This window comes from Rhipicephalus microplus, unplaced genomic scaffold, assembly GCF_043290135.1.
Source record: "Rhipicephalus microplus isolate Deutch F79 unplaced genomic scaffold, USDA_Rmic scaffold_34, whole genome shotgun sequence".
NCBI lineage: Eukaryota > Metazoa > Arthropoda > Arachnida > Ixodida > Ixodidae > Rhipicephalus > Rhipicephalus microplus.
Window position 1 is genome coordinate 4,929,046 of NW_027464607.1, and position 17,499 is coordinate 4,946,544.

At 45.9% G+C, this 17,499-nt stretch overlaps 1 protein-coding gene across 1 annotated transcript in view; it reads left to right on the forward strand.

Annotated features, from left to right (window-relative positions):
- LOC119165910 (golgin subfamily A member 1) overlaps positions 1–17,499 on the forward strand; it is a 687,968-nt gene that overhangs the window by 649,418 nt on the left and 21,051 nt on the right. Inside the window, exon 16 of the mRNA XM_075884494.1 lies at positions 14,936–15,187. Within this exon, the coding sequence (XP_075740609.1) occupies positions 14,936–15,187 (252 nt within the window). The remainder of the gene's footprint in view (positions 1–14,935; positions 15,188–17,499) is intronic.

Here is a 17,499-nt window from a genome sequence, read left to right on the forward strand (position 1 = left end):
TTCTCACTTTCCGCGGTCAATAGCTGACGGTTAAAAAAATTGAACATCATGGCATCACATTTATTGCTTCGTATTGAAGGGAAGGGTGGAGGGGAGGCTGCTGCGTCACTGGAAGTAGCTTGCACGTGCTATCTCGAGGCATAATGAGACTGCTTGTGAACTTTCTGTGCTACTAACTTCTGCTTCGCGTTTAGATAACTGACAGTACGAAAGCTTTGACAACTGGAGTGATCATTGTCCCTCTAGCCAGCGTTCTTTTGAATTACGCGATATTGGCACTATCTGATCTAAAAGATGAAATTTGTTTGTTTTACTTACGCTCTTTGCAATGAATACGATACCAATAAATTCTATTGTTACACCAAATAATAAGGCTTGACGTCATCTGTGAGATGCGCTAGTGGCAGGGCTGCAATTTCCAAGGTGCGCACACTTGCAAAAACTTGCTGCATGCGCAGTGTTCGATATCCACAACTTGGGTGACTAGAGATCCCCGAAACATCTCTTGCATGCCGATGCACATGCAGATAGAATCAAACTTGTCTAGAGCTCCCAGCCAGCCATCGTTTTCTTCAAAAATATGTAAAAAGAGACGCCGTAATGCTACCAAACATGGTCTTACAGCGTGTTAGACCCTTGTGCTGTAGTGTAAACATCAACGGTAGCGTGTAGCTAACGTGGAATAGAAGCTGCGGCCAAACTGTGTTGACAGGCACGCGCTCTGCTGCTCTAGACCATTGTGATTCTGTCTGTGCAGCACGAACGGCACGTATGAATAGACCTTCGAATTGGAACGATGAAGGTGTGGCCGCCTTGTGAACAAGGCTTAGTGCCACTCCAGAAAGCGAAGCACTTTACGTACAGTGTGTTCACGCTCAGAGTACAAGGTATAAGGGTATACAAGTTGTAAATAGCGATTGCGCCAGTGAACACACCCTTAAAGCCCAAGTCTATAACAGCGTTTCTAGCTCCTTCCTGCTCCATGGGCACGGGCGGCCACATTCCTCTCTGCTTGAGTAAAAATGCATGGGAAGCCTGGCACGCTGGGTAATGTAATCGCATCTGCCCTCAGTTGAAAAGAGATAAGTCGGCTTTTCTTATTGCTGATTTAGCCGCATTCCTCGCCCCCGCTCGCGCTATTTTACCCATCTGTAAAATACGATGTGCCGGGGGATGTTCTCGATTGGGACATCACACAAAACATGACGACCAGTGGTGTAGGCAGGGAGGGAGGGGCACATCGGGAGCATGCCTTCCCCACCTCTGAATTTTTTTTCGCCATGGCATATATAGCACAAAATAACCTTTTGCCTGCCCCTCCCCCCATTCTTTAAATTAACATATTTGGCTACACGCCAGGCAATGGCAAAAACCAGTCGAAAATCTTGCAGCAAAGCCTTGGAACAGTAGGTCATCCTCTACAATGCCTTCTAGTGGGCCGCTCTCTTCAGAAGAAGAAGAGCAGTGAGTCAGTCCCTGCACTGACTGTCACTGTCGTGCATCATCGCCCAGTGTCCGCCAATAAACGTCTTAACAATTCGGTGAAGAATACTGTGCCCTTCAAACACCTTTGGTCTGCATTCGATGCCCTTAGAGCTTCGATCTTGTACCGCGCCATCTATCATGCATGGAGACGCCGTTCAGCAAACGCTTTCTCATGTGCCGTTGCCATGTCCCGGTATGTCCCCGGTGAAGACCCTCCTGTCTTCACTGGCGCAAATGGCACAGACGTCGAGGACTGGCTTGCCATGTACGAACGTGTGAGCGTCCCCAGTCATTGGAATGAGGCAGGTAAACTCGCAAACCTGGTTTTCTACCTCACGGGTGTGACCGGCATGAGGTACAACAGCTACACATTCGATTTCCTGGCTTGGTTCATTTTCGAAACTGCCTTAGTCAATGTGTTCGGCCGTCCTGCTGCTCGTGAGCTGCAAGCCGAACAGCATTTACGTGAACGAGCACAGCAGACCGGCGAGTCCTTCACAAGTTACATCGAGGACATCCTTGACTTCTGCAAGAAAGTGGATGCGAGCATGTCAGAGGCTGACAAAATCACGCATGTCCTGAAAGGCATCGCTGACAATACCTTCACCATGCTCCTGGCCAAGAATCCTCGCACTGTGGCTGAGGTCATTTCACTATGCCAAAGTTCCGAGGAGCTGTGGTGGCAGCACTTCATGATCTGTCGACCGCCATCAAGTGACGCTGATCTCTCTGCCTTGTCAGCAGTTCCTGACCACACAATCTTGCTCGCCGAAATTAAGTCGTTCGTGTGAAAAGAAGTTGCCCGCCAGGTCTCTTCACTGACATTTGCTCCCCCGCAACATGCTCAACAGCCGTAAACTACACTTCTGCCTCCCCTCCGCCAAGCCAGTCAGCAGGAAATCGCGGAGGTCATTCCTGAATACACATAAAGCTTTTTGCAGATGACTGCATACTTTATAAAACGATTACTGCTCCGAATGACCAGAAGTGCCTGCAATCCAACCTTTGTGCCATTTCTAAGTGGTGTGAAGATTGGTCAATGAACTTAAATAGCGATAAATCAGTTGTCATGCATATAACAAATAAGAAACACCGTTTTAATTATACCTATTCTCTCAACAACTGTCCATTGACTGAGGTTAACGAATATAAATATTTGGGTGTCACAATTACAAGGCACCTAATATGGTCAAGCCACATTAATAAAACATGCTCATCTGCTTCTAGAAAGCTCGGTTTTTTGAGACACAAATTAAAAACAGCGCCCTCAGAAATCAAAATGTTGGCCTACAATGCTTTTATAAGACCAAAGTTAGATTATGCTACTGTCGTTTAGGACCCACATATAAAGAAAGATGTTAAAAAGCTTGAGATGGTGCAGCGAAAGGCAGTTCGCTTTATCTTTAATGCCTACCGCAGAAATGACTCGCCAACAACGATCATGGCTATTAATGATATCCGCACTTTACAATACCGAAGAGCTGTTGCCCGGCTGAAATTTCTACACTCACTTTATTTCCGTAAATTTAACATTTGTCCAGAAACTTATATAAGAAATCGAATCTCAAGACAAACTCGACATACCCACAGCTACACTCTTGAACCTTACTTCGCACGTACTAATCTTTTCATGAACTCATTCTTTCCTCGGACGATCAATGATTGGAACGCGTTACCTTTTGAAGCGTTCTGTGATAATGAAAATCCTGACTTCGATAACTTTGTATCTTTCCGTTTTTAACCCTACAATTCAAGATCTCGGACTGTCTCACGTTGTATTTGATTTGCATTCTCCGGTTGCAATTTGCAATTTCTTGCTGCCATTTAACTTTGTTCAAATGCTATCCTGTGTTCTACTGCCTTAACATGTTTTTATTGCTTGAACTTTTTTTTATTTAAGTTACATTGTGAATCACTTTTTATTATGCCCTCCTGCATGGTCTTTCGACCGCAGTATTTTGTAAATAAATAAATAAATACCACCAGCCGCCTCCTGTATCTGCATCACTACACTACGCCCAAGTTGTCGCAGGCCGCCCCCACCGATTCCGGTGGTTGGCCTCCTTAGTTACACCAAAACCATTGCCAGGCCCCAGGCCTTCGAAGAAACTGTGCCGCATACATACGCCGACGTCATCCACGTACCTCAAGCGCGGCCCACTATGCAGTTATATCAGCTGCCGGCTCGCCCATCGCGTTCTGCGACATGGATTGGACTCGCAAACCGATGGCGCACTTCTGACAATCGCCCCATCTGCTTTGCTTGTGGTTACGTCGGTCACGTAGCATGCTATTGCAATCATGTCCAGCTACCGCAGGTCGCCTTTGACCTTTCCAGCCAATCAGGCCGCCCTTATTATGAACGACTGCCGTCTATGTCGCCGTCGTCTCACCCCCCGCTCCATCTACTCGTCGTTCACCATCTTCGCGACGTTGCTCACTGTCGCGGATGCAGCCACGTTCAACCGCAGGCAACCAGGAAAACTAGTCATCGCAGTCCACGAGGCCACCCTATTGAACTGCAAAAGCCCTCGGAGAAGCCCATCGAACGTGATAGGCGTGCTTGTGGATGGTGTTCGTGCATCTGCCCTTGTAGATGCTAGAGCCGCCGTATCTGTCATGGACGCAAAACTTGCCAGATTCCTGGGCAAAGTTCCCACGCCACTTTCTGGGCTCTCCCTCCGTTCAGCTAGCGTCCAAAGCATTCACCCTACAGCGATGTACACAGCCCGCCTCATGATTCAGGACGTGATGTATGCTGTCGAATGCATCATGATTCCTGCATGCTCTCACAACGTCATCCTAAGATGGGATTTTCATGACGCCATCATTCAATGTGCATCAGCTGAAATAGAGCTCTCACAATTCTCTTCTTTGACACCGTCTGACAGTTCATCGGCTGCGAGCAAATACTTGTCGAAGACGACACGCAACTGCCGGAAAACTTGTACACGGTGCTGTCAATATACTGCGCGAGTCTTTCCAACACCGCTGCACTCCTCTCGCCATCTCATCGTGTTTTCATGAGGATAGGCTTGCTGGTTCCTTTCGCGACCGTGCAAGTCACTCACGGCAGCACCACTAATTTTGTTTTGAACTCATCTCTGTACAGTGTTACGTTGATGTGAGGCGAATGTCTCAGGAGCGTGGAACCCATCAAAGACGCACAAGTTATCGATCAACCTGGTAACACGCACTGCCCAAGTTCCAGTACGCTCAGTGCTGTTTCTACATCTGCTTCATCATCCGCTGATGTATTCGGTTCCTCTCTTCCGTACAACCTTGCGCCGGGCCACCGTTTCTAGCTTACGGGCTTTTTGGAAGAAGTCCGCTTTTCTTTCGATGTCGCTCAACCTTCCCTCGGCGGCATATCCACCGTTATGCATCACATCGGCTCAGGCACACAACCACCACTACGGCAATGTCCATATCACGTACCTCCCACAGAACGCCGTGTATTCAACGAGCAAGTCAACGACATGCTTTACCGCGATGTTATGTGACCCTCTAACAGCCCCAGGGCATCTCCTGTCATTCTCGTCACGAAGAAGGACGGTTTTGTGCAGTTCTGTGTGGACTACCGACACCTCAACAAGGTCACTCGTAAGGACGTGTACACACTACCGCGGATAGGCGACGCAATTGACAGCCTGCAAGAAGCAGAATTCTTTTCATCCCTCGATTTGCGCTCAGGGTACTGGCAAGTACCTATGGCTGAGGACACTCAACCGAAGATCATCCCCGACGGCTTGTATGAACTCAATTTCATGCCATTTGGGCTGTGAAATGCGCCCGCCACCTTTGAGCGCATGATGGATACCATTCTGCGTGACCTGAAATGGCACATGTGCCTGTGCTACCTCGATGACGTCGTCGTTTTTGCTACGGACTTCTTCATGCATCTTCAACGCCTGTGGCATGTTTTGCCGTGTCTGAGGGACACCAGTCTGCAACTGAACCTAAATAAGTGCCATTTTGCAGCTCGGCAGCTGACAATACTTGGCTATGTCGTGTCTAAGGACGAAATTCTCCCTGATCCAGCCAAGCCTTGGGCCGTGACCGAGTTCCCCAAGCCGACATCCGTCAAGGAACTGCGCATTTTCGTAGGACTGTGTTCGTACTTTTGGCACTTTATCTGAAATTTTGGGACTATCATATCTCTGCTGACGAAGCTCCTCGGAAGTAACGGGCCTCTTCATTCGTGGTCACCACAGTGCGACGACGCTTTCACAATGCTCCGTCATTTGTTGATGTCACCTCCCATACTCCGCCATTAGAACCTTACGGCCCCTACAGAGGTACACACAGGCGCCAGTGGTGTCGGCCTCGGCGCTGTCCTTCCTTGCGCAGCGCAAACCAGGGTTCCCGGAATATGTTGTGGTGTATGCAAACCGTGCGCTTACAAAAGCCGAGACTAATTACACCGTCACTGAGGAAGAATGTCTTGCAATCGTTTAGGCTTTTACAAAGTTCCGACCTTACTTGTATGGTCGCCCATTTGATGTTGTCACCAATCATCACGCACTATGTTGGTTGTCATCATTGAAGGATCCCTCAGGCCGTCTCGCCCGGTGGGCAATTCCCTTGCAAGACTACAACATCTGCGTGCTGTACCGCAACGGAAGGCAACATGCTGATGCCGACGCTCTATCGCGCTCTTCTTTGCCTGATGACAATGCCCACAACTCAGCATCTCACCTTGCCGTTTCTTCCATCAACATTCATACCATCGCTACTGAACAGCGCAAGGATCAATGGATTGCCTCACTGATAGACTTGCTGACTGATCCAACCACTCCATCCACTTGCACGTTGTGTCGTCAAACCCACCGTATCGCTGTTCGCGACGACCTCCTCCACCAACGCATTTACAACAGTGACGGCCGCCAGTGGCTACTAGCGCATACCGTGCAGTTTGCGCTCTGACATGTGCAAGTTCTTTCATTCTGATCTGCAATGTGCGCACTCTGGGGTATCGAAGACTTACCACCGCATTTGCCAATGGTACTTTTGGCACGACATGTACCGCTACGTGCAAAAATTCGTTCGCTCCTGCATAGGCTGTCAGCACCGCAAACCTTCAAGGCACCTGTTGCCCTTAGGTCTGCAACATCTACTTGACCTGCCAGACCATTTGGGTACGTTGGCATCGATTTGTATGGGCTACTTCCACTAACGTCGGCTGGTAACCTCTGGGCCATCGTCGCTGTAAATAACCTCATGCGATACACCGAAACTGCCGCTCTCCCTGCGGCTACAGCGAGTGATGTGGCCTCCTTCCTGCTTCAGCAATTCATGCTGCAACACGGTCCACCCCAGGAACTGCTCAGTGATCGAGGCCGTGTCTTCCTGTCCAAAGTCGTCGAAGCCATTCTCAAAGAGTGCCACATTGTTCACCGCAAAACTGCTGCTTGCCACCTGCAGACGAATGGCCTCACCGAACACTTGAACCGTACGCTCGGCGACATGCTCTCCAAGTACCTCGCCGCCGATCACACAAATCGGAATGCCATTCTACCGTTCATCACCTACCTATATAATACTGTCTCTCAAAATACTACTGGCTTTTCACCTTTCTTTTTATTATATGGAAGGCACCCGTCGCACACCATCAACATGATGCTTTCATACAAGCTAGATTCGTCTGAGTGTGCGCCTATTTCTGCTACAGCCAAGCTTACTGAAGAGTGTGGAGAGCTGGCAAAGACCTTTACTGCGCATGATCAAAAGCCGCAGAAGAGCATTCGTGCTGACGCCAGCACTACTGCGCCCACATTCTTCCTTGGAGCGTTTGTCTGGCTCTCGAGCCCTACCACTGCCAGTGGCCTATCTCCAAAACTATGGCCCAAATACGAAGGCCCCTACCGTGTCGTCGAACACACTTCTTCTGTAAACTACATGATCGAACCCACCAGCCATCTTCTGAAATGCGTTGTCTGGGGCGCGACATTGTCAACGTGGAGCACCTCAAGGCCTACCATGACCAGCTCATAGTAACTAGCTGTTAGGTCGCCAGGCAGCTCCCTTTTCGTACCCGGGGTAGTTGTAGCGAAGCCTTTAAACGATGGGTCATCCTCTCCAGTGTCTTCTGGTGGGTCGCCCTCTTGGGGAAAAGAAGAGCAGCTCGAGCAGAGAGTCGGTTCCCACATTGACTGTCGCTGTCGTGCAGCATCGCCGAGTGTCCACCAATAAACGTCTTAACAGTGCTCATATAATTGCTATCCAATTAAAAACAAAATGAATCTTGCCATCGAGTTGTCTTAGGTATATGCATAAGGTACCCTGTGAGATTTTTTTTTATGCTCTGCTATCTAGAGGACACAATCGGAGGTTTTTGAAGTATAAAGAGAATATTGTTGTAAAAAGAAAATGAAGGCAAATAGTGCAGTTTCAGCACAGAGATGAGTGCAGGAGGAGGTTGGCTTTCTGAGACTAGCTGAATGACGTCATATTGCGCCCAACAGTCTGAACAGTTGTGAAGAAAAAGAACCTTTTTTTTTATTCTTGAAGTCATTATAGGTATATGCACTTGGGACTAAGTGACTCTCTAGCGTTGTACGTCACAGCGTTTGTCTACCATCTGCTGATAGCCACATAGGTGCATTTGTATTGTTATTTCATGAAGTACAGTTTTATTTAACCAGTATTCTGTATTCTGTGTATTTGCTATGGAAATAATCATTGAACAAGCTTTTTCCAGAATTCTCAACAGAATGACGCCATTATTCTTGCATAATCAACTGAAATATGAAGTGCTTCTAAGATGATTGGCTTCATGAAGTTCGCAATTAATCTAAATATTGTAAGGCAACGTTTAGGCTGCAAGACACTTCTTCTACTTGCTGAGCCTCTGCCCCACAACACAGGTCAGACTGATGATTATGATTATGCACATATGATAAGATGACGTGTAGGAATAATGCTCAAACTTATTTTCCACCACGCATGAGCGGCCAGCCTGGACACATCTTAGACGGAAACGGAACGTCGAACAAATTTTATTTATTTATTTATTTATTTCGACATACTGCCAATCCCATCAGGGATTTTAGCAGGAAGGGCGTGAACATAAAAATTCGAATAGGTACACAATAAAGACATACATCGCGATAAAGTACAGAATGAAACTAACAGAATCAGATCATTTAACAATTTCAGATCAAAGAAGGCATAAAACATTAGTGTAAAGAAAAGTTGTCAGAAGAAAATAAATGCAGCGACTTGGTTGACACATTGGTTGACATATTGGCATATGCATCAAGAAACACAACAAGAAATTACAGCAATAAGAAACTACCCTACAATATGGCGAAGTAATACAAGGAAGGGCAAATTTATACACACTGGAAAACAGAAACATGTTCAAGAATCAACAGAGCGATTTCTCTTCACCTGGATTCAGTACTAAAAATTGCTTAAAGAAAAAATATGATGACATGATACTTCGCTCGTACAATGTTCACACGAACATACATATTAAAATCAACCAGGTGATTCCGTTTGCATAATACAAAGTTCATTTTCGACAAGGGTTAGAAATTTTGCTAATTCGGTAGTGCTGGAGATACTCGGATCCAGTTTATTCCATTCATTAGTGGCTAACGGAAAGAATGAGTACTTAAAGCAGTTTGTGTTGAAGGAGTATTCGTTAAGTCTCATTGGGTGTTTTTGGCGTGTTGTTCTAGTTTGATCAAACGTAAGATAGGCGGATACATCAATGTTTAAATGACCATGTATTAATTCATGTATGAATTTTGCATGTGCTAACCTTGTTCTATTCATTAGAGTAAGTAATCCAGCTTTTTTCATTAGTTTAGTCGGAGAATCTGTATGTCTGTACTTGTTGTAAACGAACCTCATAGCTTTCCTTTGTATTCCTTCCAGTTTCGTGATTTGCTGTTTTGTGAATGGTGACCAAATAATATTACCGTATTCAAGTATTGATCGCACAAGGGAAGTGTATGCAAGCAGTTTTAGAGAAGGCGGGGCCTGGCGAAGCCGGTATCTGAGGGTAAACAAGCGGCGTAGTGCAGCTGAAGTAACGTAACTTATGTGTGCATCCCATCTTAGATCTTCAGTTATAATAATTCCAAGATATTTATGCTGACTTACTCTAGTTATGGGATTGTCATTAATGGTGTAAAGAAAATTTGACCTAGTTTTTTTTCGACTTACTGATAAAATTGTACACTTGTTTGCATTAAGTGACATCTGCCATTTACGGCACCAGCAAGAAACATCTTGTAAAGCACTATTTAAAGCTACATGGTCCTCCGTTGAGTTTATTTCTCGATATAGCACGCAGTCATCCGCGAATAATTTGATTTTTTCCTTAATATTTGTAGGCAAATCATTAATAAAGAGAAGAAACAAAATTGGCGCCAGCACACAGCCCTGCGGAACTCCAGATGTGACGGAGGTGGTAGCAGAGGTTTCATCGTTAAATTCCACATACTGTGTACGATCAGTAAGATAATTTTTGATCCAGTTAAGAACAGTAGAATTTCCTAAGGTGGCCTCAAGTTTTTGAAGTAGTTTCTTGTGCGATACCTTGTCGAATGCTTTGGCAAAATCGAGGAAGATTAGATCAGTTTGTTTTTGATTGTCAATACTCTGGGATACCTCATGTGTTAATTCCACTAATTGAGTTATGGTTGAAAGACCTTGGCCAAAGCCATGCTGATAGGGAGATAATATACGTTTTTCTTCTAGGAAAACAGTTATTTGTTTAAGAATTATGTGCTCCAAGATTTTACAGATTGTACATGCCAGGGATATAGGTCTAAAGTTAGATATATCATTTCCGCATCCTCCTTTATGCACAGGAACAACTTTGGCCTTTTTCCACTCCACAGGTAAAGAGCACGTTGATAGTGATTTGTTAAACATGACGCACAGATGTTTAGCTAGCACCTCTGCATATCTTACAAGAAAGATGTTAGGAATGTTGTCAGGCCCTGCTCCTTTTTTTGTGTCCAAGTTTAACAAGAGATTTATGACACCGGCCTCATTGACAATAATCGATTCCAGGGTACCTTCCGCACTAGTGTCGATGTCTGGAATGTTTCCGTCATCGACAGTGAATACAGACTTGAAATAGTTGTTCATTTTGTCTGCAGTGATCGGGTTATCTTTTTCCGGGGGTGTGTTGCTTTTGTTGTTTTTTGCAGGCTTTAGGTAGCTCCAAAACTTGCTGGGTGAATTTTTTAGAAAGTTTGGCAACGTTTTAGTGAAATAGTTGCTCTTCGCTGTTTTGATTTTTGTTTTTAGGTCACTCACAGCAGCAGTCAAATTATTTACTGTTACTGCTCCGGGTTTTCGTTTCATTCTCTTTCGTATTCGCTTTACTTTGCGTTTCGCATGTATTACCTCACGTGTTATCCACGGGTTGTGTTTCTTAATTTTTTTCACTCTAAGAGGTACAAAGGTATTAATACAGTGGTGCATAATTTCTTTTAACTGAGACCATAATATTTCAATGGTCGTGGAACTATCATTCGACAATTCTTCGAAGGACGAAAACTTTATAATTAGATAATTTAGTATGCTGGTGTCGTCTTCAGACGCACCAGCAGACGCACCAGAAACGGCTTCAGACGCAATACCTCGACAATCTCCGAACCTTGACAGCAATCGATCCGAAGAAATGTCGGTGGGAGTGACATGATAGTTCACTGGTGACGTTTGTTCATTGATTGTATAGGGTCCAGTGAAGCGTGACTGAAACTTGTCACACAATCCTGGAGTACGAATGGGCGTCCAAAGCAACGCTTCATCCCCTGTACTGAAAGAGACATCACGATGAGAGCTGTCGTAGCGTTGCTTGTGATCTTGCTGATTGGCTTTTGTATTAAGGTGAGCCCGTTGCTGACATTCCTCGAGCCTTGTGATGAATTGCTCTGATACGGTTGCCGAGGCGTCAGTTGGAATATTTAGGAAAGAGACATTGATGGTGAATGTTGGTGAACAGCCGTACACAAGGTAGAAAGGTGAGTAGCTGCAGTAGTTCTTTGAACAGCGGTGTTATGGGCAAATGTCACAAAAGGCAAAATCGTATCCCAGTTGTCGTGATTTGGTGTGATGTACATTGATAGCATGTCTGTTAGTGTCCGATAAAATCTCTCTGTCAGCCCATTAGTTTGGGGGTGGTAGGCTGACGTCATCTTATGTACTGTGCCACAGGTTGTGAGCAGGGTTTAGATTATGGTAGACAGGAACGTCTTACCGCGATCACTCAGGAGTACGTGTGGTGCACCGCAACGCAATACAATGGCATTGAGAAAGAAGTCTGCAACGTCTGAAGCAGAACTTGTGCGTAGTGCAGCAATCTCTTCGTACCGTGTCAGGTGATCGACAGCAGTCACAATCCAATGATTACCTGCTGGCGTGATGGGGAGAGGTCCGAGTAGGTCTATGCCAACGATGGCGAAAGGAGTCGTGGGACACGGGATGGGTTGCAGAAGGCCAGCAGGAGACGAAGTTGGTCGTCGCTTCCGCCGTTGACACAGATGGCAAGATGCAACGTATTTGGCCACAAAGGTAGAGATGCCAGGCCAGAAAAAATGTTTCCTGACGCGGCTTTGTGTTTTGTGAAATTCCAAGTGACCTGCGCATGGGTCTTCGTGAAAGGCTTTGAGGACTTGGTGACATAGAGAACGCGGAAGTACTGGAGCCCTGCGGTGTCCATCAGTAGTGTAAACGTAACGATAGAGCACATTGTTATAGAGCTTAAAGTGTCGTAGTTGTTGGCACAATCTAGCATTAGGAGTAGGTGATATGCCATTTAGGCGTTGGATAATGCAATTGCAATATAGATCATCACGCTGCCGTGTGGGGAACTCGGTGTAGCGATTTAAAGCCGGCGTGTCGATAACCGCAAGGTGTGATAATGTGATGGGTGACGCAGTGTCTTCCCCACCAGATGAGCAATCAGCTCACGTACTCGATGATGACATGGAAGGGGGCAGGGAGAGAGAGCATCTGCATCTTGGTGTCTTTTGCCAGACTTATAGGTGAGGTCAAAATCGTACTCTTGTAGGCAGAGCACCCAACGACCGAGGCGACCAGACAAGTTTCTTAATGACGATAGCCAGCACAAGGCGTGATGGTCTGTAATAACTGTAAAGTGGCGTCCGTAAAGATACTGTCAAAATTTTTGTATGGCCTAAGCAACAGCGAGGCACTCCTGCTCAGTTATGAAGTAGTTCTGTTTAGCAGCCATAAGAGCACAACTAGCATACTCAATAACTTTTTCCCATGAAGTGGCATCCCGCTGTAAAAGAACTGCACCAATGCCATGGCCACTCGCATCGGTGTGCAGACATGTATGTGCGTTCTCGTCGAAATGGCACAGAACAGAGTCGGATGTTAAAGGATGCATGCTTGAAGGCTTGAAAGGCACGCTCGCATTCGTCGTTCCTAGTGAAAGTTCATTTGAATATCAGCAGCTTGAGCAGTGGTTACGCGATGGCAGCAAAATCACTGATGAAGTGGCGGAAGTAGAACGCCAGGCCCAGGAAACTTCGTAGGTGTTTCTGATTTTCTGGCCGAGGGAAGCATATCACGGCAGCAAGCTTGTCAGGATCCGGCCAAACGCCATTTTTGCTGACAAGGTGGCCCAACACGTTGATGTTCTTGTTGGCGAAATGGCACTTTTTTGTGTTTAGCTGAAGTCCAGCATTAGAAATACACGTCAAAAGTTCGTCCAAACGATCAAGATGCTGAGAAAAAGAAGAGGAGAAAATGACGATGTCATCTAAATAACAGAGACATGTTTTTCATTTTAGGCTGCGTAGAACTGTGTCGATCATGCGTTCAAAGGTGGCAGGAGCATTACATAAACCGAATGGCATGAGTTGAATTCATACAGCCCATCTGGTGTTGCAAAGGCAGTTTTTTTTTGTCCCCTTCGTGCATAGCTATTTGCCAATAACCAGACCGTAAATCGAGGCTGGAGAAAATTTCAGCGCCTTGGAGAGAGTCAAGTGCGTCGTCGACTCGTAGCATCGGGTACACGTCTTTGCGCATGATCTTATTAAGTGCTCGATAATCGACGCAGAATCGCACCGAACCATTCTTCTTTCGGACTAGCACTACAGGTGATGACCACGAGCTGGACGAAGGCCCGATAACATCTCGTTTGAGCATATCAGCAACATTGTGCTCAATGATTTTCCTCTTTGCGGACGACACTCAATATGGGCGGCGGTGTACAATTGTATCGCCTTCCATATCAATTCGATGCACGGCGGCGGAAGTGCGACCCAAAAGCTTGGAATTGACATCAAATGAAGCGCTGTGTTTTTGAAGCATCCCCAAAAGTTCTTGCTTTTGTGCTGACGTGAAATTGGGATTTATTGTGGCTATTAAAGCAGCTGTTGTAGCATGGTCATCAGTACTCGAGAGAAAGATGGCGAGTCTGTGTGAAGGGGCACCAGAGAAAGTGGTTCGATATCTGTGAAGCAAATCACAATGGTGCCCTGGGGCAGTGCAACAGGCAAAAAAGTAGGGTTAACTGCCGTAAATTGTGCCAGGCTAAAAGCGATGATAAGTGCACCAGCGATGTAGCGTCCACACGGTGCTAGGAAAGCATCACCAGTACTGATCTTATCTGATGTCAGGGTCAGAATATTCGCATTACCTGGAGGAATGAAACAGTCATCAGCGGTTACGAAGCGCTGCCTATGAGCATCGTTATCAGATGAAAGCAGAGTATCTGACATGCGAATGACCCTCTGACGGCAAGATATCACGGCTGAAGCTGATGAGAGAAAGTCCCATCCTAAAATGAGCGCATTAGTACATGATGACAAAATGAGGAACTGTATATGGTGAAGGATGCCCTCAATAAAAACTCGTGCTGTGCAAACACCAGAAGGCTGAACAAAAACCGCATGAGCACAGCAAAGGGGAGTGCCATCATACGGTGTCTTCACTTTGCACAAACGGGAACACAAGTCCAGACTAACAACTGCACCTGTGTCCACCTCTGTCACCTGTGTTCACTAAGGCTTCAGTTCATATACCTTCATCACACACTAAAAATACATTCGAGGGGCGTTCCGGAGGAGTTTGATGCAGTCCGCAAAATACAGCTTTCCCTCCTGAAACTGCACTGTTTAGTTTTTCAGGTGATGATCAAACGCCGTGGTAGCCGGACGAAGTGGTGACAAGAAATTGCGCATAGGCGACGGTGCGAGGAGCGGAAGGTACTGGCTGCATTGAATTGCTGTGGAGATGGTGAGCTGCGTCGGCACAGTTGGTATGGGTGGCGATGTTGTGGAGCAGGAGCGAACTCATTCCTTTCGAAGTTGCCATAGCCACGCCTTTCATCTTGGCGTCGACGACAGAACCGTGACATGTGGTCACGTATTCCGCAATAATCCGCACTGGGCACGGCGAACCGCTGTCGAACTTGGCTCTAAGCATGCCACCCGTTTTGCTTATCCAGGTTCTTCTTGGTTTCGCTGGTTTCAACAACGTGCTCTGCAACCTCGGCAATCCACCGGTATCAACTACGAACGTGACATCTTGGCATGACGCACCGGCGCCTGACTGTCCGCCTATCGGCCACTTCGCTGGAGGTGTGACGTCACCAGGGCCACCGGGTATAAAAGAAGAGCTGCATCGCTTCGTCTTCACTGGGCACGGCGAACCGCTGTCGAACTTGGCTCTAAGCATGCCACCCGTTTTGCTTATCCAGGTTGGTCATGATTCTTCTTGTCGAAGTGATGACATGCTACTAGTGGTTCTGCCGTGCCCTCGGCGCTGTCTTTGCATTGCGTACGTGTGTTTTTCTGTATTCGAAATATTGTTGTGTGGCGATGTTGAGAGTAACCCTGGTCCAGATATCCAGAAATCTTTAGATAAGATTATAAAATCCCAGGAGTCAATGCAGAACGATATATCCGAAATGAAAGCCTTGCAATGCAAGCTTGATGCTTCGCTTTGCAGTGTAATGGCTAGACTTGAACAGATCGAAAAACATGTGACAGGTTTTCAAACTTCCCTGCAGCCTATAGCACCAATCGAACAACATCTGCAGTCGCTCCATAAGTCGGTTATTTCGCAACAGCAAAAGGTAGTGAATCTTGAAGATTACAGCCGGCGGTCAAATTTGCTTGTTTTTGGTGTACCCGAGGCTAAATCAGAATCTGAAAATGAACTGAAGGAGAAGGTTATCGGCAACATCTTTGATAAATGGCTTGGTGTGAAGGTTGCATCCGTTGGGCGTATCCACAGACTGGGAAAACGCATCAAGGAGACCGGTAACAGTGAAAATGATAGCGATAGAGGCGAGCAAAAAACCCGACCAGTAATCTTGTACTTCCAAGACTTCAATGAGAAGATGGCTGTTTTCAGTAACGTTAAGAAGCTGAAAGGCTCGAAAATTTACATTCACAATGATTATTCCAAAGAAACTCTCCGCAAGCGAAAACTTCTCTGGGAATCGGCATGCAAGGATAAGGATGAAGGGCTGGATCCAAAACTTTATGACGATAAACTTAAAATTAATGACGAAACATATGTTTGGGATGATTTAACAGGTACACGAATGAAGCTCATTTTGTCCCCCGCGCAGTCGCAGTCGAAGTGACATGATCCCGGCAGCGATTCTTAACGCAACAGGCTCATTGTATTGAATATGAATGCCCAAAGTGTTGTCAATAAATCCCAATCCCTGGAAATTGCATTACTTGCGCACAACCCCGACGTAGCAGTAATAACTGAGACTTGATTAACCAGCGATATCACTGACGACTGCGTCTTTCCTTTATCGTTTTCGGTCTTCAGACGTGACCGTGGGTCACGAGGGGGGGGGTGTGGCTGTTCTGTTAAAGAAAAATGTGAAAGCTGTGGTTTTAAATCAAATAGAAGACCACGAAAGCCTGCTTCTCAAGATAACATTTTCTAGTTTCACTTTCGTCCTATGTGCGCTGTACAGACCTCCCAGTTCTGATTCTTCTTATTTGCGAAAGCTCCAAGATCATTTGTTTAGTTTCCGCAAAACCAGGCTTATGCTTGTTGGCGATATCAATCTACCAGGTATTGATTGGCCTACTGGATGTGTCGGAGCCGCAGAGCACTCTGATATTCTATCTGACATCATGCTAACTCATAATTTAAACCAGGTTGTCCTTGAGCCCACCAGAATTTGCGGTACAGCTAGGTCCGTACTCGATCTTGTGTTCTTAGATCGCAGTTTTTCTGATTATTCATTACATGTAAGTGACGGGATTTCTGATCACAAGGTTGTAGTTACCAATGTCTTTCTAGAACCTTAAAAACGTTTGGCGGGAGTTAAGCATACATATGTCAAAGACTACTCCAGGGCGAGGGACGAGTCTGTTTTGGATTACCTTGACATAGCTTACGAAAGCTTTCAAGGTAATGATGTGCGGCATTTGTGGGAAATGTTTAAAGAGCATTGCAAATTTTGTTTAAAGTCTTTTATACCTGATAAGAAAAAACGAACCAAAAGGGTCAATCCATGGATTAACCGAGATATTATTCACCTAAAACGGCGAATTAAACGTATCAAGAAGACTCGCAGTCCCGATTGTGATGTCTTAAATAGGTTAGTCTCCAAACTTTCGAGCAGCGTAAAATCCGCAAGGAAACGGTATTTTTGCGAAAGTTTGCCTCAGTTCATTTTAAACGATCCAGGAAAGTTCTGGAATCACATCCGTAGTGCACGTAAATCGGTCGATCAATTATTGGTTGATGGCAAGATGGAAACATCTCGTCTCTCCATTGCTAATGCTTTCAATTCCTTTTTTCATTCTGTGTTTTCAAACGATCAAGGTGATGAATTTTATATGGAGGCTCATTTGGAACAGATCGAGCTTGTTTCTTTTGAAGGAGTTTTTGAAATGCTTCTGCGATTAGATCCTAAGTGCACTACTGGCCTGGATGAAATCCCGAACGCCTTTCTGCGTCGCTATGCAGAATCTTTAGCTCGGTTTTTGACAGTAATTTTTCGTGAATCTTTTCGGACGTCCGTGCTGCCCCATG